The 21,029-nt window shown below is 46.8% G+C and overlaps 1 protein-coding gene across 2 annotated transcripts in view; it reads left to right on the plus strand.

The window, feature by feature from the left end:
• The window catches only part of LOC110507061 (latent-transforming growth factor beta-binding protein 4), a 74,703-nt gene extending 54,991 nt beyond the window's left edge, over window positions 1-19,712 (plus strand). For both annotated transcript variants that reach the window (XM_036965105.1, XM_036965106.1), the window contains 28 exons: window positions 2,532-2,912; window positions 3,929-4,045; window positions 6,322-6,450; window positions 6,745-6,870; window positions 7,343-7,462; window positions 7,630-7,749; window positions 7,833-7,952; window positions 8,086-8,205; window positions 8,351-8,590; window positions 8,718-8,837; window positions 9,001-9,120; window positions 9,235-9,354; window positions 9,443-9,562; window positions 10,651-10,776; window positions 10,879-11,004; window positions 11,364-11,492; window positions 11,710-11,835; window positions 12,424-12,549; window positions 12,753-12,896; window positions 13,148-13,405; window positions 13,722-13,790; window positions 14,015-14,143; window positions 14,270-14,416; window positions 14,925-15,077; window positions 15,302-15,608; window positions 15,693-15,976; window positions 16,221-16,370; window positions 18,246-19,712. In XM_036965105.1, coding sequence (XP_036821000.1) covers window positions 2,532-2,912; window positions 3,929-4,045; window positions 6,322-6,450; window positions 6,745-6,870; window positions 7,343-7,462; window positions 7,630-7,749; window positions 7,833-7,952; window positions 8,086-8,205; window positions 8,351-8,590; window positions 8,718-8,837; window positions 9,001-9,120; window positions 9,235-9,354; window positions 9,443-9,562; window positions 10,651-10,776; window positions 10,879-11,004; window positions 11,364-11,492; window positions 11,710-11,835; window positions 12,424-12,549; window positions 12,753-12,896; window positions 13,148-13,405; window positions 13,722-13,790; window positions 14,015-14,143; window positions 14,270-14,416; window positions 14,925-15,077; window positions 15,302-15,608; window positions 15,693-15,976; window positions 16,221-16,370; window positions 18,246-18,379 — 4,361 coding nt within the window. In that variant the 3' untranslated portion in view covers window positions 18,380-19,712. The remainder of the gene's footprint in view (window positions 1-2,531; window positions 2,913-3,928; window positions 4,046-6,321; window positions 6,451-6,744; window positions 6,871-7,342; window positions 7,463-7,629; window positions 7,750-7,832; window positions 7,953-8,085; window positions 8,206-8,350; window positions 8,591-8,717; window positions 8,838-9,000; window positions 9,121-9,234; window positions 9,355-9,442; window positions 9,563-10,650; window positions 10,777-10,878; window positions 11,005-11,363; window positions 11,493-11,709; window positions 11,836-12,423; window positions 12,550-12,752; window positions 12,897-13,147; window positions 13,406-13,721; window positions 13,791-14,014; window positions 14,144-14,269; window positions 14,417-14,924; window positions 15,078-15,301; window positions 15,609-15,692; window positions 15,977-16,220; window positions 16,371-18,245) is intronic.
• The last annotated feature ends 1,317 nt before the right edge of the window (window positions 19,713-21,029 follow it).

A 21,029-nucleotide genomic window follows, 5' to 3' on the forward strand; every position in this document is an offset into this window, starting at 1 on the left:
CTCATGTTTCAGCATGATAATACACGGCCCCATGTTGCGGGAAAGCTGAAAATGTCCCAGTTCTTCCATGACCTGCATACTCACCAGACATGTCACCCATTGAGCATGATTGGTATGCTCTGGATTGTTGTGTACGACAGCGTGTTCCAATATACAGCAATTTCACACAGCCATTGAAGAGGAGTGGGACAACATTCCACAGGCCACAGTTCTATGCGAAGGAGATGTGTCACGCTGTATCAGGCAAAATGGTGGTCACACCAGATACTGACTGGTTTTCTCTGTCCAGTGCCTGTGTTTTTTTGCCCATCTTAATATTTTATTTTTATTGGCCAGTCTGAGATGTGGCTTTTTCTTTGCAACTCTGCCTTGAAGGCCAGCATCCCGGAGTCTCCTCTTCACTGTTGACGTTGAGACTGGTGTTTTATGGGTACTATTTAATGAAGCTTCCAGTTGAGGACTTGTGAGGCGTCTGTTTCTCAAACTAGACACTAATGTACTTCTCCTCTCGCTCAGTTGTGCACTGGGTCCTCCCACTCCTCTTTCTATTCTGGTTAGAGACAGTTAGTGCTGTTCTGTGAAGGGAGTCGAACACAGCGTTGTACAAGATCTTAAGTTTCTTTGCAATTCCTCGCATGGAATAGCCTTAATTTCTCAGAACAAGACAAGACTGACGAGTTTCAGAAGAAAGTTCTTTGTTTCTGGCCATTTTGAGCCTGTAATCGAACCCACAAATGCTGATGCTCCAGATACTCAATGAGTGTAAAGAAGGCCAGTTTTATTGCTTCTTTAAATAGAACAGTTTTCAGCTGTGCTAACATAATTGCAAAAGGGTTTTCTAATGATCAATTAGCCTTTTAAAATGATAAACTTGGATTAGCTAACACAACGTGCCATTGGAACACAGGAGTGATGGTTGCTGATAATGGGCCTCTGTACGCCTATGTAGATATTCCATAAAAAATCTGCCATTTCCAGCTACAATAGTCATTTACAATATTAACAATGTCTACACTGTATTTCTGATCAATTTGATGTAATTTTAATGGACAAAAAAATGTGCTTTTCTTTCAAAAACAAGGAAATGTTTAAGTGACCCCAAACTTTTGAACGGTAGTGTATATGGGTCAAAATCAAAAGTACCAGTCAGTATCTGGTGTGGCCACCAGGTGCATAAAGAACCGCAGTGCATCTCCTCCTCATGGACTGCACCAGATTTGCCAGTTCTTGCTGTGAGATGTTACCCCACTCTTCCACCAAGGTACCTGCAAGTTCCCGAACATTTCTGGGAGGGAATGGCCCTAGCCCTCACCCTCCGATCCAGCAGGTCCCAGACGTGCTCAATGGGATTGAGATCCGGGCTCTTCGCTGGCCATGGCAGAGCACTGACATTCCTGTCTTGCAGGAAATCACACACAGAAGGAGCAGTATGGCTGGTGGCATTGTCATGCTGGAGGGTCATGTCAGGATGAGCCTGCAGGAAGGGTACCACATGAGGGAGGAGGATGTCTTTCCTGTAACGCACAGCGTTGAGATGGCCTACAATGACAACAAGCTCAGTCCGATGATGCTGTGACACACCGCCCCAGACCATGACGGACCCTCCACCCCCAAATCGATCCCGCTCCAGAGTACAGGCCTCAGTGTAATGCTCATTCCTTCGACGATAAACGCGAATCTGACCATCACCCCTGGTGAGAGAAAACCGCAACTCGTCAGTGAAGAGCACTTTTTGCCAGTCCTGTCTGGTCCAGCAACGGTAGGTTTGTGCCCATAGGCGATGTTGTTGCTGGTGATGTCTGGTGAGGACCTGCCTTACAACAGGCCTACAAGCCCTCAGTCCAGCCTCTCTCAGCCTATTGGGTACAGTCTGAGCACTGATGGAGGGATTGTGCGTTTCTGGTGTAACTCGAGCCGTTGTTGTTGCCATCCTGCACCTGTCTCGCAGGTGTGATGTTTGGATGTACTGATCCTGTGCAGATGTTGTTACACGTGGTCTGCCACTGCGAGGACAATCAGCTGTCCGTCCTGTCTCCCTGTAGCACTGTCTTTGGCGTCTCACAGTATGGACATTGCAATTTATTGCCCTGGACACATCTGCAGTCCTCATGCCTCCTTGCAGCATGCCTAAGGCACGTTCACACAGATGAGCAGGGACCCTGGGCATCTTTCTTTTGGTGTTTTTCAGAGTCAGTAGAAAGGCCTTTTTAGTGTCCTAAGTTTTCATAACTGTGACCTTAATTGCCGACTGTCTGTAAGCTGTTAGTGTCTTAGTGACCGTTCCACAGGTGCATGTTCATTAATTGTTTATGGTTAATTGAAAAAGCATGGGAAACAGTGTTTAAACCCTTTACAATGAAAATCTGTGAAGTTATTTGGATTTTTACCAATTGTCTTTGAAAGACAGGGTCCTGAAAAGGGATGTTTCTTTTTTTGCTATATAAAATATGTGTGTGTGTGTATATGTATGGGTATGAAACATACTAACTAATTCAATCCTGCTTGTGGCGTTCTCTGTTTGCTCCTGAAAGTTGCTTTCAAGGAGATCTGCCCAGCAGGGCCTGGCTACCACTACTCTGCCTCTGTCATCCAGTTCAACCAGAGGTTGCTGGAGCAGCACGGGACTGGAGGTCCCCCTGTCATATCCCAGAGCACGGGACAAACCAGGCCACAACAACCAGCCAGTAGTGGTGCACAGACTCCCCAAACTAGTCACCAACAACCAGGTATCACTACTCTGCTCACCACTCCGACTAGACCCCAACAGCCAGGTGGTGGCTCTCTCACGCTTCAGACCAGACCCCAGCAGCCATCAGTGGAGCAGTGGAGCAGTGGAGGCTCCCTGTCCTCCCAGGGCAGACCACACATTCCAGCCAGCTCTGTTACAGCAGGACCCACCCAGGTGGTGACCGGTGAGTAGACAGTAGCCCCTAGCAACCTCAAGGAGATTCCTCAATGTACAGTGATTATGAAGAGTTTCATTCCAGAACGCAATATATCAATATTCAGAAATGTTTGTAAAATGCCATTAATTAAAACCACATATTATGAAAGAGTATATATAAATACATTGTAAGGTCATTTTATTTTCGAGAGACATATGATCATGCTTTGTGGCAAAGCGCTATATATCCGCCCCAACCAACAGAACGTCAATAGACAAAGTGTCCAGATTGGGTTTTAAACAGTTGCATGTATAAAGTATTGATACGTAAATAAATAAATATACAAATGATCTATTTGTTTAAACTAAATTGTGCAAATATCATAGTCCATTTGTATTCAGAGGGTGAACAGTGTCGTGTGTACTATGTGAGTATTCTTTTTGGACATGTTAAGCAACTTTTGGAACAATTGTATGGTGGTTTTACAGGTTTTTTCATTCGGATAAATCACGGAAAGACTTTCGAGCTTGATTATATACACGTTAGGGAAAGATTTAAGGAACCATAAGGACAGTGAAAGTCTGTTGCAATTCATTTGCAAGGCGCGCTGTTTGCGGCCTCCGTATGTTTGCAGCCTGTAGTCTATTATTGTCTCCTCGTCGCTGGATCTAACTCTCTAAACACGTCTCTGGATATAGCACATTTTGGTATGAAACGATACGGATATTTTGCATTTTGCAACCAAAAAAACAAACATTCTAAAGCACATCTAAAGTCAATGTTTTTAAAGTATGAGAACTGCCATAATTCATACACATAGAAAACAAATGCGTTTTGGAATCAAACCCTTCATAAACTCTTGTCATTTCCACATAGCAACATCAACTATTGAGACAGAATTAGAACGTTTAAAGTTTGATGTTTGTGTCCAGAAGGCTGTGAGAAAAACCATTGTTATCAAGCTGCCTCTTCTCAACAAGCGGAAGCTCTAATGTGTCTAGACATTCTCAGTAAATGTTTAGGTCCGGTTTTGGTTTCTCCAGCTCGGCCCCTCACTCAGACCCAATGGCCTCCAGTTGACCGACGGCCAGTATCTCCAGTGAGACCTGCCCAGCCCCTCCCACCTCTGGTCACGCCCCGCCCACCCATCCCCAGGCCAGGTACCGTAAATCGTACACCACAACACCACAGCCACAAAGTGTTTTTTCTTGATACAGTAATCGCTTTATGATTAGGTCAACTGCAGATAAACACTGGTTCAACTCTCACACTGCCAACTCCATGTCATTCCCTGTTAGAACTCTTAACTGTGGTACTCCACACCTGACTCAAGAACAAAGAAGCATATAGTTTGGAGTCTGTACTGTGGAGTGAGAAAAGCTAAAAGTTCTCCATTGAAGTCGATAACTGGTCTTCCTGTGTCTGTTCTGCTCTCATTTTATGTGACAGCACTTGAAAGCATGAGTTCACATTTAGAATGGAACAGAATAATGAGTGCTTAAGAATCATGGGTAGATGGAGTTGAATTCTCTGGGAGCGTCGATTTTTACTGGCGGGTTTTATCCACCTTCAAAGACATCAGATGTGTTTCTGGCTCTGGCCTTTTCTGGCTCCACTAGAGTACTTAGCCGACGCTGTCCCACACACGCATGCTCACACACACCTCCACTTCAACGTCAACAAAACAAAGGAGATGATCGTGGATTTCAGGAGACAGCAGAGGGAACACCCCCCTATCCACATCAAGGGGACAGCTTTGGAGAAGGTGGAAAGTTTTAAGTTCCTCAGCGTACATATTACGGACAAACTGAAATGGTCCACCCACACAGACAGTGTGGTGAAGAAGTGTGGCGCAACAGCACCTCTTCAACCTCAGGACGTTGAAGAAATTTGGTTTGTCACCTAAAAGCCTCACTAACTTTTACAGATGCACAATTGAGAGCATCCTGTCGGGTTGCATCGCTGTCTGGTACGGCAACTGCACCGCCCACAACCGCAAGACTCTCCAGAGGGTGGTACGGTCTACACAAAACGCATCACTGGGGGCAAACTACCTGCCCTCCAGTACACCTACAGCACCCGATGTCACAGGAAGGCCAAAAAGATCATCAAGGACAAAAACCACTTGAGCCACGGCCTGTTCACCCCACTACCATCCAGAAGGCGAGGTCAGTACAGGTGCATCAAAGCTGGAACGAAGAGACTGAAAAACAGCTTCTGTCTCAAGGCCAGCAGACTGTTAAACAGCCATCACTAGCACAGAGAAGCTGCTGCCTACATACAGACTTGAAATCATTGGCCACTTTAATAAATGGATCACTAGTCACTTTAATGCCACTTTAATAATGTTTACACATCTTGCATTACTTATCTCATATGTATATACTATATTTTATACCATCTATTGCATCTTGCCTATGCTGCTCTGTCATTGCTCATCCATATATTTATATGAAAATATTCTTATTCCTTTACTTAGATTTGTGTGTATTAGGTAGTTGTTGTGTAATTGTTAGAGTACATGTTAGATATTGCTGCCCTGTCGGAACTAGAAGCACAAGCATTTCGCTATGCTCGCAGTATCATCTGCTAACCAATTGTATGTGACCAATACACATTTGATTTGGATTTGATTTGACACACACACACACCTCAACTTCAAAACCTCAGTCGATAAAAAGCGTTTTACATTCTTTAATGCACTTCTTTGCAATACAAAGAGAGATTCAACGAGGGAGTACCCTCACACAGGAACTCTGGCTCAAGAGATAAGCAGTAAACTGATGGGTACAATGCTCTGTTTGTGCCGCAAAATGTTTGCCTAATGGTAGCCAACTGCTCACCACCGGACTGTTAGTTTATCACATGTTGGCAGGTTTGAATCTCAAGGAAGGGGCCGTCAAAGAGCTGCTAACTATTTTTCTTGTGAGAGAGGTGCCCGTTTTGTGCTGTAACCTGGAATTGAACACTGTTATGCCCACAGCCTTGAATCTGCCCCATAACAACTGAGTTCTGAGACTATAAATCCTCATAATGGTCCCTGAGAAATATGTGAGCTGCGCTCTTAGAAAGAAATAAGTGCCATTTCGAACTTTAAAGGGTTGTCCCCATAAGAACTTTTTAAAGGACCTTTTTTTGGTTCTGGGTAAAACCCTTTTGAGTTCCATGTAGAACCCTTTCCATAGAGTGTGGAATGGGATGAGTGTTTGCCAGAGCTTCGTTGTTCAGCTCTCCAATGTAAACAGAGATCAGGCAGCCAGATGAAATCAGAAGCTCCTCACACCATTTGCCGTGGCTGTGTCATCCCCTCTTCCCTCTCACAACCTCAGGCGGATGAGATGACAACTAAGATCACACTTTGGAGTCGTTTTTGAAACGGTGACAGACAAGCTAACTGTGTGTGTGTGTGTCTACGTGCATCTGATTGGGCATCCAGTGCGGGGTGTGTGTGAGACCATGCCCCAGGTGTGTGGACAGGGCCGTTGTGTGAACCAGCCCGGAGGGAGACATACCTGCATCTGTAACGAGGGATACCAACTCAACGCTCAGCAGATTCGGTGTCAAGGTGAATGTTGTTTTGTTTAGGGCACTGTTGCTCGTTGAACTATTTACCTACTATTGGGAAGCATCAAACACACATACACATCCCAATGTTGGCTATTCCTGATGCTGCACTGGGCCTCAGCTGTATTTATAGTGTGCGGTCATTGAACATGTGCTAGTCATTATGGATGAGTCCGTTTCAGGCTGGTTACGGTACCACAAGCATCTCACTGCAATCCCCGCTGGATTACAACCTGTAGGGTTGGTCAGGCTCCTCTTGACCTCTTTAACCCCACTCACTCCCCCTTCCTTTCAGACATAGACGAGTGCAGGGCGTCTCCCCCGCCCTGCGGCAGCGGCCGCTGCCAGAACACAGAAGGGGGCTACAGGTGCAGCTGCCCCTCTGGATACCAGCCGGGACCCCGGGGCACCAGCTGTAAAGGTACAGCCCCGCCCCACTGTACACACCACTCACACACACACACACACACACACACACACAGTCGCTAGCCACAGCAGCTGTGCTCTGGACGTTTATTCAGACAACAGCTACTCTGTATTGTTGGGTATAGAGAGAGACCTTCTGGCATCCCCCTGACTTGGAGGTCAAGGGTTAGGAAATGGGGTCTGGTACTCTGGTCAGTGTTCTCTGAGAGTCCCTCGTGTAGCCAGGCGGCTACAGGTGTGTGTGTTCTGCGGGCTTCAGAGCCAACTTCCAACAGACGAAGTGTCAAGGTAAGAGGGGACGCGTCCTCAACATCAGCAGTCAATAAGTATTATGTTCATGATTGGGATTGTTATAAGGAATGTTATGTCGATTGTGATAGCTGTACAGTAGTCCTTCTAGAAGAAAATAGACAACTGTTAACTGTCAAGTCTTTGAGTAAAGGACAAACTTTTTTTTGGTGGCACAGATATTGACGAGTGTCGTCAGGTTCCGAACCCCTGTAACAACGGCCGCTGTGAGAATAGCCCTGGTAGCTTCAAGTGTGTCTGCCGCACTGGGTACACGCTAGAGGGAAACGCATGTAAAGGTAAAGAAGCTATCTCTGCATCTATTCAACATTATTTCACTACTGAAGGTACTGTCCTGTATATGTTGCCATCTTCACTCACCAACGATTGTGTGATGTTTGTGAAATTATACTATTGGTCAGTTGGACATATTAAACCTCCAGTCTATCATTCTCCCTTTCCCTAGATGTGGATGAGTGTGAGGACCCCTTGAGGTGTCCTGTTCAGGCCTGTGCCAACTCTCCAGGATCATACAAGTGTGTGTCTTGCCCGCCAGGCTTTGGCCTGCTCAACGAACAATGCTCAGGTAACACCCCTTGTCCTGAAGCAGTCATACACAAAACCAAATAATAACCTTTCACTAACGGTCTGTGTCGCCCCCTGTTGTAGATGTTGACGAGTGCCATCAGACCCCCAGCCTTTGCACCAATGGTCGTTGTGAGAACACTCCTGGGAGCTACAGGTGTGTTTGCCACACAGGATACAAACTACAAGGCAAGACCTGCACAGGTACCAGCGACGACTCCACCCAGTGTATTTACCTACATTCCCTCTTTTTGAACCTGTCAGCGAAAGGAACTTTCGATCTTTGGAAAATAAAAATCTGCCCGTCTATTAATGTTATGGCTCTTATCTGTTTCAGATGTGGATGAGTGTGAGGACCCTTTGAGGTGTCCTGGTCAGGCCTGTGTCAACTCTCAGGGTTCTTACAACTGTGTGTCCTGCAAGCCAGGCTTCAGCATGATCAATGGACATTGCTCAGGTAAAATCCCATTGCCTCTGTGTGTTCTGAGGTATACCTGTGTGCCTGTGATTTTGTATTTTTTTTCATCCATTAGTACATCCATTTAGAGTGTATTTGAAATTGGCAACTACCTTTTTCAGCAATCTCCTCTCCATTCCTACAGATATAGATGAGTGTCGTCAGACCCCCAGCCCATGCACCACCGGTCACTGCGAGAACACCCAGGGTAGCTACAGCTGTGCGTGTCTCACTGGCTACAGACTACACGGTGATACCTGTACAGACGTGGATGAATGTGCAGACCCATCCCAGTGCCCTGGCCAGGAGTGTGTCAACTCCCTGGGCTCATACAAGTGTGTGTCCTGCAAGCCAGGCTTTGTGCCGGTCGACAGACACTGCACAGGTAGGACACAACATGGCCTTTGTCAACACTCAATCATGTAGATCCGATCACTTACACAATAAGCCGTAAGCGTAGGTCTTTAAAAAAAAAAAAAAATTGTTATTTTTTGTTATTGTTGTTGTTGCAGATGTTGACGAGTGCCTCCACAGCCCCACTCCCTGTGCTAACGGCCGTTGTGAGAATACGGCTGGGAGTTACAAGTGTGCGTGCCGTTCTGGCTTCAGGCTACAGGGCGACACCTGCGGAGGTGAGACTGCACGTTGAACATGCACATTACTTCGGCCGATAAAGAGCAGTCAGATGTGTGACTTCCTTTAGCACGTAATCGAGTGAAACGCTACTAGATACGGCCTCTGTTCTGTCGACTTCATCAAGGGATTGTAAAGAATAACATCTGTCGGCTTCTCCAGATGTCGATGAGTGTGAGAACGCTCTGCAGTGTCCTGGTCGGGAGTGTATCAACTCTGAGGGCTCCTTCATATGTGTGGCCTGTAGCCCAGGCTTTGAGGCTGGAAACGGACAGTGTACAGGTGAACAACCTTCTCAACCACACACACCCACACACACACACACACACACAAACACACACATTTGTATTCCATATTGATAATTGTATCAATACTGATGTTAATACCTTCACGCAGATATCGATGAGTGTCGCCAGACCTCCAACCTATGTGCCAACGGTCGCTGTGAAAACACTCCGGGTAGCTACCGGTGTGTTTGTCGCACCGGGTTCAAACCGCAGGGCAGCATCTGTATTGGTGAGGCTGCATGTGTCTGACTTTTACATGATGACTCGTGCTCCATATCACTCTGCTAGATGTGTGACCTCCACCTGCTTCATTTTAGACCTGGATGAATGTGAAGACCCCTCACAGTGTCCTGGGCAACGGTGTGTGAATTCTGAAGGCTCCTACAAGTGTATCGCCTGCAAAGCGGGCCACGGCATGCGAGATGGGTTATGCGCAGGTAAGACTAGCTGCCTGTTAGGCAGTATGTCAAGTCAAATCGAGGCATTCTGTCCATGTAGTCGCCGTGTTTTTTTTCACTGTGTTTTGCTGCTCTCAAACTTGCCTGCTGCATTTGTTTCTGGGAGGGAAGGCCGTGGCTCTTTTACAGCCAAGGGGAGGAGGTGATTTGTAAACGGCGGCAGACTTCTGCCTAATAAGGAAACACGACACACACGCCTTCCACTTGAGATTGCGTTCCATTCATACTGCTTCATGGAATCAGACAATCACGTCACTAACACTGTTGGAGTTATTGGTGATGCAGCTTGACTAAGACAGTCACCATGGTAAAGTTTGCTGCAGAATCGAGCTGTTTCAACAGCTGTTTATATAAACTGCACAGAGCAAATGTGACCGGGCAATTTTTCATCATCCGACAGTAGGTGATGAGTGAGCAAAGGGGGTTGGCCACCCATTGGCCCTCTAGGCCCAGTTCCACACTGCAGTCAGCACTCTCCTCTGCATTCCTCTCCTCTTCTCTCCTCACTTCACCCTTGCTGTCTTCGGTTACTCCTCTTACTCACTTCCAAGCAGTTTTTTTGTCCCGTGGGACACACAAATCATCAGCCGTGCTAGTATCATTTCAGGACACCGTGCTCCATCCCACCAGGGTGCATTGCCTCTACCTAAAATAAAAAATTAAAAAACGGGACCACATTAAAAATGCATATGAATGTACCGTTTCTGCTGTGATATGAGAATCACTCAGAGGTATTCAATAGACGTCTGGCTGTTGGACTGGGCCGACGTGAACCAGTAGAGTCTGCAACAGATGTTTAGACTTCAAAGGGGATAGCGTGTAAATCAGAAACACATTAGGTATGGATGTAACACTTGGGAATGGATGGATGTCTCGTTGGCGAGGTCTCACTGTCAAAAGGTTATATCCATAAGGGACAGAATCAATTGGTGCTGTGTTGATTTAAGAGAAACCACTTGAATGCTGTTTAACCCCTTTTTAGGGGGGACAGAAAGACCTATACATGAAGCAGTGGTGTGTGTGCGTGCCAGTACCAATGAGCACCCCCCCCTCTCTCCCATCCTCAGATGTGGATGAATGCCAGAGCCCTGACACCTGTGGTGCAGCGAGGCTGTGCGTGAACACGGACGGCTCCTACCGCTGTGACTGTCAGCCAGGCTACAGAACCGCTGGCCCCGGGCGCCAGTGTAGAGGTCAGTACCGATGTCGGTGACGTGCTGTGATGATGTGTACATACCACGCTGCGGGTCGCTGCCTCTTTTCTGTGTCACGCTGTTTGTCTTGCCTCTTCACAGACGTCAACGAGTGTCTAGAGGGGGAGTACTGCTTCCCCAGGGGAGAGTGTGTGAACACAGAGGGCTCCTACCGCTGTGTGTGCTCCCAGGGATACACCACCAGCAGCGACGGCGGCTCCTGCCTGGGTGAGGCCTTTACGCCATCTCGTACACACCACTGGCATTGCTGTAGGCGACTCTTAAACCTGCAGAATGGAGACGTCTCTACTCATGACATAGACACGACGTGGGTTGTTTACTCTGCAATTTAAACTGCCCATTCACTTTGACAACTCTTGGCAGGGCTATTCTGGTAATCACTCGTAATTATAATCAGTTATCGGCTACTTTACACAGATGATATTGCTCATAGCCTCTCACACAGTGAATGACATCAAATGAAACGACATGGGCACAACATCATGATAAAGGATTGCTTAGCCTGGAGGTAGGCACAGCGGGGTTGTCTGTGGTGATGTAATGGCGTGTTGTCATTGCGGGTCCAGATGTGGATGAGTGTGCCAGGTCAGGCCCGGGGGCGTGCCAGGATGGCCGCTGTGTCAACACAGAGGGCTCCTACCAGTGCCAGTGCCAAGTGGGATTCACCACCAACCCAGAGAAGACAGCCTGTCTGGGTAACTCAACACCTCAACTACGTGTCCCTTTATGTAACACACACAGCTTTCGAGCCTATGGGGATGCTGAAGTGTGTGTGTGTGTGTGTGTGTGTGTGTGTGTGTGTGTGTGTGTGTGTGTGTGTGTGTGTGTGTGTGTGTGTGTGTGTGTGTGTGTGTGTGTGTGTGTGTGTGTGTGTGTGTGTGTGTGTGTAATCCCCCCCTCTCTCTCCCCCAGATGTAGATGAGTGCTCAGAGGGAGCAGTGTGTCGGTCACAGCGTTGTGAGAACACCGTTGGCTCCTACCGCTGTATCACCTCTTGTGAGCCGGGCTACCGGGTCACCCGCACCGGAGAGTGTGTCGGTCAGTTCCATCTCTTCATCATCCTCATCGACTTCATCCTTCTCTAAGTCTGGTCCACATATAAGAATGTATTTGTTTGATTATTCTCTTATTTATGAATCCACTTGATTTATTATGCTACTGAGAGGACCAGAGGAACTTAGTCAATAGAGATTGATTGCCGTCCTCGCTATACTGTCATACAGTTTAGCCATGATAGTTTGTGTAGGAATGGTTGGCAGGTTGGACACAGATGTGGGATCCAGGCTGAGGGCGGGCCGTAAGGGGTTGGTCGTCATGGCAGCTGTGTTTGATTGATGTGTCCGGGTTGGAGGCTTTCGCCGCGCAGATGCTCGGTCACAAGACTGCCGTTCGCCTTTCCTTGCACACACACACACAGACCGACACACACACATTATGAAAAAGATCTAGGGATGTATCTCACTGTGTTGTTTTCACCCAACTGTTGCTTTATACCTTTAAATAATTGAGTCAAGTTTGTCCTAACTGTAATGAAGACAATGACCGTGCTAGAGACCATATGATTCTGATTCACATAGGAGGGATGTCATCTCTCTCTCCACTTCTGTTTCTTCTTCTCGCTCACAGATATCAATGAGTGTGCCAATGAGACCGTATGCGGGGAGCATGCGTTCTGCCAGAACCTAATTGGAACATACCAGTGCATGTGTGACCAGGGCTACACAGCCACCAGCGATGGGAAGGGATGTGTGGGTACGTCTCAACACAGATGCACGAGTCTCTGATAAGTGTACAAACATTGCCATTCTGCTGTCCTATCATCTGTCATTGTCTTTGCTTGATTTAGCCTACATGGTTGTACCTTTTCACCCTATATTTCTCTCTCTCTCTCTCTCTCTCTCTCTCTCTCTCGCTCCTTTCTCTCCATCTCTCTCTTTCCCTCTATCTCTCTCTAGATGAAAACGAGTGTGAGACTATGCAGGGCGTGTGTGGCGCGGCGCGCTGTGAGAATGTGGATGGCTCCTTCATGTGTGAGTGTCCAGGAGAGGGGGAAGAGTTTGATACGCGCTCAGGACAGTGCCTCAGCACTCCCCGACCAGGTACTATACGCTGTCCAACACTATTGTGCTTTTCGAGGATTATCTAGATAAGCTTGTTTTTTACCGTACAAAAATATACATTTCTACTCCCTCACAGTTTTATTGGCATCAGTTTGTGCAACAAGTGCCCATTCAAACACCTTGGCGTTGCTGCCCCCTGTTGTTCATGAGGGAACGCTGTACTGTCTTGGTGGTCAGCAGCGCAGCCATAACCACACACACCTCAAACATCACATCCACGTGTCTCACAGGTCGTCTGGCGTACCCTGGCGGCTCCTCCTCTTCTTCGTCTTCCTCCACCACCGGTCTCGGTCCCCAGCGTCGGCCCGATGCGTCCCAGCTGCCCCTTGCCCGGCCTGGCGAGTTCAGGGAGTGTTACTACAGCACTGGGGAGCAGAGCTCGTGCAGCGTCCTGGCCCGCAACACCACCCAGCAGGAGTGCTGCTGCACCGTGGGCCAGGGCTGGGGCATGGGCTGCCAGTATGACCCCTGTCCTCCGCTAGGCACAGGTAGGGACCAGTGATCAACCCTGATGTCAACAGTATGTCTATGGTATGACTATGTCTCTAGCACAGGAGGTTGGTGGCACCGTAATTGGGGAGGACGGGCTCGTGGTAATGGCTGGAGCGGAATTAGTGGAATGGTCTCAAATACATCAAACACATGCTTTCCATTCTATGTATAAGACTAAAGTCAATATGTATGTCTATGGTGACTCCTGGAGTCACATCAACCTGACAACCCACTCAGAAAAAGCTATCCCTGATGTCGTGAAGTGTTCCTCTCTGATATGTCTTGTTGTTGTTTCCTGTGGGTGCTGTTCAGCTGAGCACCAGGCGTTGTGCCCCAGCGGACGAGGATATGTTACCGGGCCAGGAGCATTTAGCTACAAAGGTAACGACGGTCTCACATACACACAAGGCAGGTAGCCTAGCGGGCCGGTAACCCGAAAGGTTACTAGTTCAAGTCCCTGAGCCGACTAATTGAAAAATCTTGAGCGAGGCACTTAAACTCTCATTTCTCCAGAGTTGCTGTCAATAATGGCTGATTTTGACACACATGATTTGTATTAATGTTTGACCTGTACCTATAATCCAGGCCTTTCTCTCCTCTCACAGATGTGGATGAGTGTAAACTGTTCCACCCTGAGGTGTGTAAGAGCGGTGTATGTGTCAACAACATCCCTGGCTACTCCTGCTACTGCACCATTGGCTACTACTACGACGATGTGTTTCTGGAGTGCATCGGTTAGCAGTCTTTCTTTATCAGTGATATTGGGCTGTTTTGACCCAGACTTTATCATTTGTGATTGAACTTAATGGATGTACATAATGGGTAGGTTCCTAAAACATCATCTCTCTCTCTCCTGGTAGATGTTGATGAGTGTGAGGCAGGGGAGGACAGCTGTCCAGGGGGAATCTGTGTCAACATATTAGGCTCACACGTCTGTACCTGCGAGCCTCCTCTTGTGTTGGACGACACTCAGCGCAGCTGTGTCAATTCCACTGACCTCGCCGTGGGTAAGACCACACACACTGGGAGACGGGAGTCCCCAATCACTCTCACCTCATGAGTCCCCAATCACTCTCACCTCATGAGTCCCCAATCACTCTCACCTCATGAGTCCACAATCACTCTCACCTCATGAGTCCACAATCACTCTCACCTCATGAGTCCCCAATCACTCTCACCTCATGAGTCCACAATCACTCTCACCTCATGAGTCCACAATCACTCTCACCTCATGAGTCCACAATCATTCTCACCTCATGAGTCCACAATCACTCTCACCTCATGAGTCCACACTACTCAAATGTCACATATTAGCTCAAGCTGTGAGGTCTCTCTCACTGTCTCTGTTTTTCATCTCTCTCTCTTTCTCTGCCTTTCCCCATCTATCGTTCCCTCATTTTTCTCCATCTTCCTTTGTCTCTCTTTCTCCATCTTCCTTTTTTATTAATCTATCTGTCTCTCTTTTCCATCTCCCCCTTCCCCTCCTCATTCCTGTCCTCTCCCTCGTGCCTCCAGATGAGAACCTATCGTTCTGCTGGCAGTTTGTCACAGCAGACCTGGTGTGTCAGAGCCCCCTGCTGGGTGGACAGGTCACCTTCACTGAGTGCTGCTGTCTGTATGGAGAGGGCTGGGGACTGCATTGTGCTCTGTGTCCTGCCAGAGACTCAGGTACTACTGGACTGACCACACACTCACTGATGCGCTACTACGGCCACGCTGAATGTGGATGAGTATTTACATTGAACAATCTGCTGTGTTAGCATTTTTGTCATAAGATAGAAGCAAAATGGCGCCCTGTGTTTCGAAACAGTGTTGTGTTTATGGGCATGTTTAAAGTTTGGGGAAAGTGTCATTTTTGGTCTATGCCTCTTTTCCTTCTCTCCCTCTGTCAGAGGACTATGAGGCTCGCTGTAACGTCTTCCTGGGGCCCCCAGAGTTTCCTCCCCCCTTCCCTGACCCCTACGGGCCGGACCCAGGGCCAGGACCCGGCAGAGGAGGAGAGGGAGAAGGAGGAGTGGGGTATCGCGTGCCCTATGGACCGGACTCCTTCCCAGACCCCATCCCCCGCAGGCCTGAGTACCCCCAGCCTGACTATGACGACTACACACCAGCGGGAGGCAGCAGGTCTAGCTTCAGAAGCAGAACGCCCAGCACCTTCAGCGTCCCAGAGAGCCCATACAGACAACCCTCAGGATACATGTAACACACTGCCCTATTCACCACACTCACTCATTCACATACATCATGTAAGACATACATACATGTTGGATTTCTCCCTCCCAGTCCTGAGCGTTACTATGACGAGGACGACTACGGCCCGCCTGACGCTCCTCCGAGACCCCATCTCCGGACCCTCCCAGACCCTCGTTCTGAGCTTGCCTTTGGGGCGCGACCCCCTCCCCCCATCCGAGAGGGCCTCCCTCTGAGTCTGGCCCCCCTCTTGGACAGTGACCCCTACAGTGAGGAGGAGGAGGGGCCAGAACCCTGGCGTGTGGGACCCCCTTTCCCTCCGTTCCCTGACAGACAGGGGCCAGGTGGTGGTGGTGGCCCACGGAGAGTCTATGAGAGTAAGCACTCTCTTAGTGTGCATTACTGGATTTACTGTTGTAACTGTAGCCCCTAGGGCTTTCAATAGGTCAAATTAGTAGTCTTGCTGGAAGGCATTACTGTCATTTTGCCGATGCTACTGCATTACCCAAAATATTTCACATTCATTTTAAGATGTGATCTTAACCTAGGCCCTGTAAAGAATGAGTGTTTGATTAGCTATCTGTTCATAGTTCTGACCACCTCCTCCTCTCCCCACTCCAGGACGATATGAGCCGTATGCAGGCCTGAGCACAGAGGACTGTGGGATACTGCACGGCTGTGAGAACGGCAGGTGTATCCGGGTGGCGGAGGGATACACGTGTGACTGCTACGAGGGCTACGAGCTGGACATGACCTCCATGGCCTGCATAGGTAGGTATCCCTCCTCACACAATCCACAAGACAAACCCTTCAACTATTCGCAATTGTCTATATGCAAAACTCCCTGCCTTTCACTTGTCCTTCGAACCTTATGCCTTTAAATCTATTCTCTTATTCTCACATTGACATTTATGTTACAGTAAAATCTTTAGATTTACCAGTGCAATGGAGAACCTAGAAATGTCATAGATTTTGTATATATTTACCGTTTTACACATCTACCAGAACATACAGTGCATTCGGAAAGTATTCAGACCCCTTCACTTTTCCCACATTTTGTTACATCACAGCCTTATTGTAAAATGGATTCATTTATATTTTTTCCTCATCAATCTACACACAACACCCCATAATGACAAAGCAAAAAAAACAGTTTTTTAGACATTTTTCCACATTTTAAAAAGAAAAACAGAAATACCTTATTTACATAAGTATTCAGACCCTTTACTATGAGACTTGAAATTGAGCTCAGGTGCATCCTGTTTCCATTCATTGTCCTTGAGATGTTTCTACAACTTGATTGGAGTCAACCTGTGGTAAATTCAATTGATTGGACATCATTTAGAAAGGCACACACCTGTCTATATAAGATCCCACAGTTGACAGTGCATGTCAGAGCAAAAACCAAGCCATGAGGTCGAAGGAATTGTCTATACAGCTAAGAGACAGGATTGAGTGAGGCACAGATCTGGGTAAGGTTACCAAAAAATGTCTGCTGCATTGAAGGTCCCCAAGAACACAGTAGCTTCCATTATTATTAAATGGAAGAAGTTTGGAACCACTAAGACTTTTCCTAGAGCTGGCCGCCCGTCCAAACTGAGCAATCAGGGGAGAAGGGCCTTGGGCAGAGAGGTGACCAAGAAACCGATGGTCACTGACAGAGCTCCAGAGTTCCTCTGTGGAGATTGGAGACCTTTCCTGAAGGACAACCGTCTCTGCAGCACTCCACCAATCAGGCCTTTATGGTAGCCTGGCCAGACGGAAGACACTCTTCAGTAAAAGGCACATGACAGCCCGCTTGGAGTTTGCCAAAAGGCACCTAAAGGACTCTGAACATGAGAAATAAGATTCTCTGGTCAGATGAAACCAAGATTTAACTCTTTGACCTGAATGCCAAGCGTCACTTCTGGAGGAAACTAGGCACCGCTCATCACCTGGCCAATACCATCCCTACAGTGAAGCATGGTGGATGCAGCATCATGCTGTGGGGATGTTTTTCAGTGGCAGCAACTGTGTGACTAGTCAGGATCGAGGGAAAGATTAACGGAGCAAAGTACAGAGAGATCCTTGATGAAAACATGTTCCAGAGTGCTCAGGACCTCAGACTGGAGCGAAAGTTCACCTTCCAACAGGACAACGACCTGAAGCACACAGCCAAGACAACGGAACAAGTCTCTGAATGTTGAGTGGCCCAGCCAGAGGCTGGACTTGAACCCAATCGAACATCCAACCTAACAGAGCTTGCTTGGATCTGCAGAGAAGAATGGGAGAAACTCTGAAAATACAGGTGTGCCAAGCTTGTAGCGTCATACCCAAGTAGACTTGAGGCTGTCATCGCTGCCAAAGATGCTTCAACCAAGTACTGAGTAAAGGGTCTGAATACTTATGTAAATGTGATATTTCCTTATTTATCTATTTTTTAAGCAAAAATGTGTTTGCTTTGTCATTATGGGGTATTTTGTGTAGATTGACAAGGGGGAGAAAAACACTATATAATCCATTTTAGAATAAGGCTGTAACGTAACAAAATTTGGAAAAGTGAAGGGGTCTGAATAATTACCGAATGCACTGAATACACATTTGGACGTTCACTGATTCACATGCTTGTGTTTTCAATTGTGACTTTGTTCTGCTTCTTATGCCCAGACATCAATGAATGTGTGAATCCTGACAACGCGTGTGCGAACGGCCGATGCATCGACACAGACGGCTCCTATCGCTGTGTGTGCCACCGGGGCTACGTCATGTCCCGCCGGCCCAACCACTGTGTGGCAGCATAACACAGCTACTACATTGTCTTCCCCCACTCATCAGTCCTATCTGCTACCGGGGAAGTGTTCCCTCTGTCCTCCACAGGCCCCTGAGAGGGTTGTTCTCTGAAGAAAACGGCGACGTAACTGACGCACAGTGTCTGAGAGAGATTTGAGTCCAAAGAACTCTGATATTAATACGGTTTGAGTTCTATACAAGCACACACAACTCATTATATATACACATGAGCTCAACCAAGCACATACACTCGAGACTGCTATTATAAAGCAGGTAAATAAATATGTCCATTCGCCAAACCCTTTCCTTTGATGTTGAAATGCGTAGTGGTGAAAAAGAGGTTAACGTACATTGTGCAGAATCCTAACGATACGAACACGTATCTAAAGGTAGGATCCGGCCCATTGAGATGGCTCACTTTGAGCTGAATCATGATCAACACACCGTGTTCTTCTGCCTCGACCCTGAGGCAGACGGGAACCATTGAATGGGGCCAGTGTAGTCTCTTAAGACAAAGATGACAAGCTACTGCTACTGACGAGCAGAGCCTTTGTCTAAAGGCAGAATCTCTGTCTGTGGATGTTTTGTTAACGAACGCTCTCTTTAGCTGGAATGTACAGGGAAACACAGCAACATCACGACATCGCTGAACCAAATGTCTATCACTCGAAAATGTCAGTGACTTGTAATTCTCTCCATTTGTTGATTTTACAAGCCCGCCGGTGTTTGTTTTTGTGATTGCTTCTTGTATTAATTTATGCTGTTTAAAGTTAAGTTGCTCTTTATGTAATGGTAACTTGTATTATTTTATAGAAATGTATATGCGGACGAGGAAGCTACACGTCACTGACGTGTCTGTACATTTTATTTCTTTAGACTTTTGTAGCCAAATTTGATTTTTTTTCTTCTTTTTCATCAGAATCGAATGTACCTGAAAACTGTTATAAGATAGTTGACTTTTGTATTCACAATTTGAAATGTTGTTTGTGTGATCAAAACACAATCTGTGATAAAATACCATGTACATATTTACAATTGAGAACGTTTTTTACCAAATGGTATCTGTTCCAGTGAGTAGAACCTTCTCTGTAAATGTCTCTACTTCCTGATGTAGTTTACAAGCTGAAACAAACCCGAAAGCATTTCCACCTTTCAGCACCTAAAGATGTATAACACTATGCACTGTATTTGTGGATGACGTAGCTCTTGTGTACTTTTTACTCACAACTTTGTACATTTTTTAAATTTGTTTCTGGAATTTGTTAATTGTTTTGTCAGTGATTTTTTGTATCATTATTGCTATGAAAACGATTTGAAAATATATTTGCACACTTTCCATTCCAAGTGGCTTTTGGATCTCATTCATTGTGACAGAATCGTATACACTTTTACTTTACAAGGTAGTTGTTATAAAGTAGTAACATATTGGAAGCTGGTTCAGTATTGGGAGTAAACCAGTGGTGTAGGTATAACACAGTATTTTGATTTAGCCTGACGATTTAAACTAAATTATTCAGCTGTTTTGTCGTTCGCTACATACTTTGTGGTGACGAGGGGCACAACGGGCGTTGTAGAAAACAAAGCAATCAGCGATTGGATTGTCTCTAACCAATCAGAGTATCAAATGCCAATGACACATTTTCAAACCGCCGCATGTGTTCTAGCTTTGTCTCAACCTATTGGTTTTTGGACCAATCAGAATGTGTTCCCATTTGGTGAAGGGTCGCAGAGGTACTCAGATCCAGACTCATTGCGGAGAAGTAGCGTTTAGCCGGAGTGTGGGTAACCAGGCTAATTTGGATTAGCATCATTATCACTGTCCCTATCTTGCACTGTCATAACAGCAGTTTCCACCTCTCGCACTCATGGTCTGTGGCTAGGCCTCTAATCCATTTACCTGCTACTCGAACCCTAATTCCCAGTAGTGTTTATAAGGATCCCATGTCTAATCTATTTTATAGGCCAATCCTTCTCCACCACACACTACGCGAAAGCTGATTAAAGAGGTTCACTTCGTACTTAATTATCTCTTGCGGATTGCAAGTGCTAGCGGAATATCTGCTTTTTCTGTCTGTTCTCTCCCCTTATCACTTACCCTGAATCTGGCCCAAATGACTGGAAGACCGGTGTTAACACTTACCACTTGCTGGCAGATACTGTAAGTGGCAGCTTCAGAGTAATTGTAATGCCTCATTATTATTGTGTTTACCAATAACCAGCCACAACCAAATTTGCTGTTATTTTGTTGTTTATCCATTGTTTATTACAAATATAGCCCACATTTACACTCAGTATACTGCAATTACACTGAGTATACCAAACATTAGGAACCCCCCTTCAGCCTCAATTAGTCGGACCATGGACTCTACAAGGTGTCGAAAGCGTGCCACAGGGATGCTGGCCCATGTTGACACCAATGCCCACAGTTGTGTGAAGTTGGCTGGATGTCCTTTGGGTGGTGGACCATCCTTGATACACACGGGAAACTGTTGAGCGGGGGGAAACCCAGCAGCGTTGCAGTTCTTGACACAAACCGGTGCCCCTGGCCCCTACTACCATACCCCGTTCAAGGCACTTAAATGTGTTGTCTTGCCCATTCACCCTCTGAATGGCACACATACACGATCCATGTCTCAATTGTCTCGAGGCTTAAAAGTCCTT

The sequence above is a fragment of the Oncorhynchus mykiss genome, chromosome 27 (genome assembly GCF_013265735.2).
Source record: "Oncorhynchus mykiss isolate Arlee chromosome 27, USDA_OmykA_1.1, whole genome shotgun sequence".
NCBI lineage: Eukaryota > Metazoa > Chordata > Actinopteri > Salmoniformes > Salmonidae > Oncorhynchus > Oncorhynchus mykiss.